Source organism: Poecilia formosa, unplaced genomic scaffold (assembly GCF_000485575.1).
Source record: "Poecilia formosa unplaced genomic scaffold, Poecilia_formosa-5.1.2 Scaffold745, whole genome shotgun sequence".
NCBI classification, from domain to species: domain Eukaryota; kingdom Metazoa; phylum Chordata; class Actinopteri; order Cyprinodontiformes; family Poeciliidae; genus Poecilia; species Poecilia formosa.
This window is the reverse complement of record NW_006800684.1, coordinates 1-3,832: the sequence shown is the minus strand read 5'-3', so window position 1 is coordinate 3,832 and position 3,832 is coordinate 1. Positions and strand designations below refer to the sequence as shown.

Below are 3,832 nucleotides of genomic sequence, written 5' to 3'. Positions count from 1 at the left end.
AAAAAGCGTGTCTCCCTCCATTGTTTACGTTTCTGTCGCTGCTGATACTGTCGCATAGAGACGTCGGTCAGTCGACAAGACGAGTAGAAATTTAATTAAAATTTAATTAGAACGGAACATAGTAACCGATAAGTAACTGTAATCTGACTACTGGATTTGAAATAGCAACGCGTTCGATTACTCGTTACTGAAAAAAGTGGTCCGATGTCAGTTACTGACATGGTTAGGGTTAGGCTGTACAAATGAATGGAAGTCAATGGAAAGTCCCCACAAAGATAGCCTTGCAAATGTGTGTGTGTGTGTTACCCGGTTCCCAGAGAGTGGCCCCAGATGTAGAGCGGCAAAGTTTTCTCCATCCTCTGTCTCAGCCAATCGTAGATGAAAAGAGCGTCTGATGTCATCCCTCTCTCTGATGGTGATCCGTCTGAGTCGCCCCACCCTGGTCACACACACACACACACACACACACACACACACACACACACAGAGCTGTCAGACTCAATGCAGCCACTCGGTGTACTTCCTGTCTGCCGTGGTGTGACCTCTGACCTCTGTAGTCGAAGGTCACCACATGGTATCCCAGTGAACTGAGGACCTGAAGGAGGACAGACAGGGGTCAGGTGGTTTCCTCTCAGCAATCAGGAGCCATTCAGCTCATCATCACCTTGTACAGCTGCACCCGGTGGTCGCCGCCTCTGGTCCCTGCGTTGCCATGGAGATAGAGGATGACGGGGTGGGCGGAGCTAAAGGTGGAGCGGTACCAGTTGCCATCTTTGTCCTGAGCATCTCTCCACATCTGAGCGGGAACCGTGTGCCTGAAACACCAGATGGCTTCAGTCAGGACACTGGCCTAGTCAAAGACCAACTAGAGACCAACTTTTGGACCAACTGGATACAAACTGGGGACAAACTGGGGACGTCTCCAGTAGACACAAACTGAAAATTTAAACTAAAAGCAGCATTCTGATTCAAAGCTCAGATTCAGGAACAGAAACAGAAACCAGGAGGGGGCGCTGCTACAATATATCAGATTTATTCAACTGTAAGAAGTTTTTTAGGCAAATTTGACTTTTGAATATCTGCGAATTTAGATGAAAACCTCTAAATGAACTTTACTTTACTTATAAAATAAGTAGAAAATGTCTTTATTGATTTTTAAAAACTTTCATCTGCATTGATTATGACTGTTTAATAATTGTGCGACAGTTTGTTGTGTTAATAATTCAAAGAATATTCAGTATTTCCATTTTAAATCTGGTTTCTCAATATTTACACACTGTGACATCACTGCATCATTTTAAGGTTGATTCTTATTTTTACTGTTTTTACTTTCAGCTGGTTATTAATTTAATTAAATGTTTTTTCCTCAGTAGTTTTGTTACCAGAGCAGCGACTTTATATTTATATTAACTCAGATATGAAAAACTTAATTATTTTGTTCTTGGTTAGTTTTGTTTTCTCTGATTAAAAAAACAAATCAAATCTGTAGGTTCTGTAGGTTCTGGTACCAGACTCCGATCTTCAGGCCCGCCTCAGGCTCCAGGTAGAGGTTGTGTGTGTGGTTCAGCCCCTGATCCAGAGGTCGCTTCAAGTCGATGAAGTACGGCACCCTCACTGGAACAAAAAGCACAGACATGTCACATGACCTCTCTGGCAGCTCGCTATTGGTCCGTTTGTTTCTGCGAAACATCGTTATGAGCAGCAGGTTCTGATTGGTTCTGCTCAGCTGAAGCTGCAGAACTCTGATGTCCCATGCTGCCTGAAGGCAACACAGGAAACAGGAAGCAGTTCACCAGATGGATGAACAGGAGCATCGATGAAGGCCGTGCTCCATCCTGGAGCAGTGAATGCTGGGTAAAACACCTGAATTACTTCCACTAAATGGAACGCGGCTTCATGCTAACAGCTAATCCAAACATCTGTCCTACATCGCCCCCTGTTGGCTGCCATGCAGCGGCGAACCGGCCAATCAGAGCTCAGTTCAAGTCCAACTGAAACTCACCGAAGTTGAGGAAGACGAGTTTGGCCTGGATGGAGGGGAAGAGCTTGATGATGAAGGGGATGGAGACGTAGACAAAGAGCAGCACCATCATCATCCTCTTTATCTTTCCCAGCAGCCCCAGCCTGAGGAGAGAACAGCCAACATCAGCCGACCAATCAGGAAGCGTCCAGCCTCAGCCAATCACTGTTCAGCGCACAGAACCAACACCCGCTGCAGCCGGACAGAGTGGAGCATCTCTCCTCAGACACTATCTCTGTCTCAGGCCAGCAGGCTCAGATGGTTCTGATGGAGCGAGCCAGTGAAACCCGACCCAGACTGAGCGCGCTCAGAACAGATCAATAATTCATGGAGGAAGAAAGAAAGATCAGCAGGATGGTGCTGAGGAGGACCGGGTCTGGTTCCGGACCGGGTCTGGTTCCGGACCGGGTCTGGTTCCGGACCGGGTCTGGTTCTGGACCGGTTCAGTGGGAGGATCATGATGAAGCTCTGGGAATAAAAACAACGACATCAATGCAAAAACAGCAGACAGCCAGTCTGTCCACAAAGAGTTACTGGACCGGACCGAACAGATCCAGAGCGGTTCTGTTCGGATCCAACAGCGGGTCATCTGAGCTGGAAGAAGTTTGCATCAGAATCCGTACTGGGCCCGACCCGTCTGACCTGGTAAACAGAACCAGTAAGCCAAGCCGGCCAGCAGCTGAATGTTTCATCAGGTCCAAACAGAACCACAGAGGTTCTGATCCCTGCTGCCCGACTGATACCAATCAGAACCGGTTCTGACGGACTACAGAACAATGAGGAGGATTTACTGGGTCAAACCAGATGGAGGGTTCTGATTGGATGAAGATTCCTCGGTCACCAGAACCTGGCTGCATCTTACTGAGGTTAAAGGTTCTGAAGGTTCAGAAGGTTCTCGGTCAGTCTTCAACCAGAGGATATCAGAACCGGGCCTGACCCGTCCACATCAGAACCTTCTAGTTGGACTGGCCAGGTTCTAGGTCTGGTGGTTCTGACTGGGGGCTATAGGGAGGGGGCGGGGCCAAGCAGTCAGTGAACGCATCACGGCGCTGTGTTCAGGGTCACATGACGCCAAGTCAGACTCCAGACTTCCTGTTCTGCTCTGAGGTCACTTCCTGTCCCAGTGAAGGTGAAGCTGCTGCTCTCAGTTTCACTTCCTGCGTCGGGTCAGAACATCTGGACCTGAGCAGCCCAGGCCCGGCTCCACTGAGCAGAACCAACCAGAACCGGGTCAGGCTCATCCAGAAGGTTCTGCACCATCCTGATCTGATCTGAGATCACCTTCAGCAGGAGGAGGAGGAGGAGGAAGAGGAAGATCACGTGACCTCCTGAGCCGCTGAGGTCACAGCTCCGTCTGGACAGAACCCGCCTGCCCGGTCCAGATGGTCCAAATCAGCTCAGAACCACATCTTTGGTCTGAGCGCGCTCAGTGTCAACATCAAGACTTAGAAACATGTCCTCCTGTCTCTAAATGTCTTCTGGTGTCTCTAAATGTCCTCCTGTCTCTAAATGTCTTCTGGTGTCTCTAAATGTCCTCCGGTGTCTGACCTTCCAGTCCAACCAGATCAACAGTCTCACTGGAACCAGTCTGACCAGTCTGGCCAGAGACGGTCTCTTTGTCCTCTGACGTCCCGCCCAAACTTTAAAACCTTAAAGATTTTAATCTTTTTATTTAATTGTTCAGTTTATATTTTTCACCATTTTATTTAAACTCCCCTCCCCCACCTGTTTCCCCGGTGCCCACCTCCTGAACGGTCTCTTCCCCCTCCCCCACCTGTTTCCCCGGTGCCCACCTCCTGAACGGTCTCTTCC

At 48.8% G+C, this 3,832-nt stretch overlaps 1 protein-coding gene across 1 annotated transcript in view; it reads right to left on the bottom strand.

Annotated features, from left to right (window-relative positions):
* Window positions 1–3,829, bottom strand: part of abhd12 (abhydrolase domain containing 12, lysophospholipase) — a gene marked incomplete at its 5' end in the record, with an annotated part of 10,381 nt that extends 6,552 nt beyond the window's left edge. The window contains 6 exons of the mRNA XM_016666576.1: window positions 307–439; window positions 550–595; window positions 665–815; window positions 1,509–1,614; window positions 2,003–2,124; window positions 3,765–3,829. Coding sequence (XP_016522062.1) covers window positions 307–439; window positions 550–595; window positions 665–815; window positions 1,509–1,614; window positions 2,003–2,124; window positions 3,765–3,829 — 623 coding nt within the window. The remainder of the gene's footprint in view (window positions 1–306; window positions 440–549; window positions 596–664; window positions 816–1,508; window positions 1,615–2,002; window positions 2,125–3,764) is intronic.
* Between the last annotated feature and the right edge of the window lie 3 nt (window positions 3,830–3,832).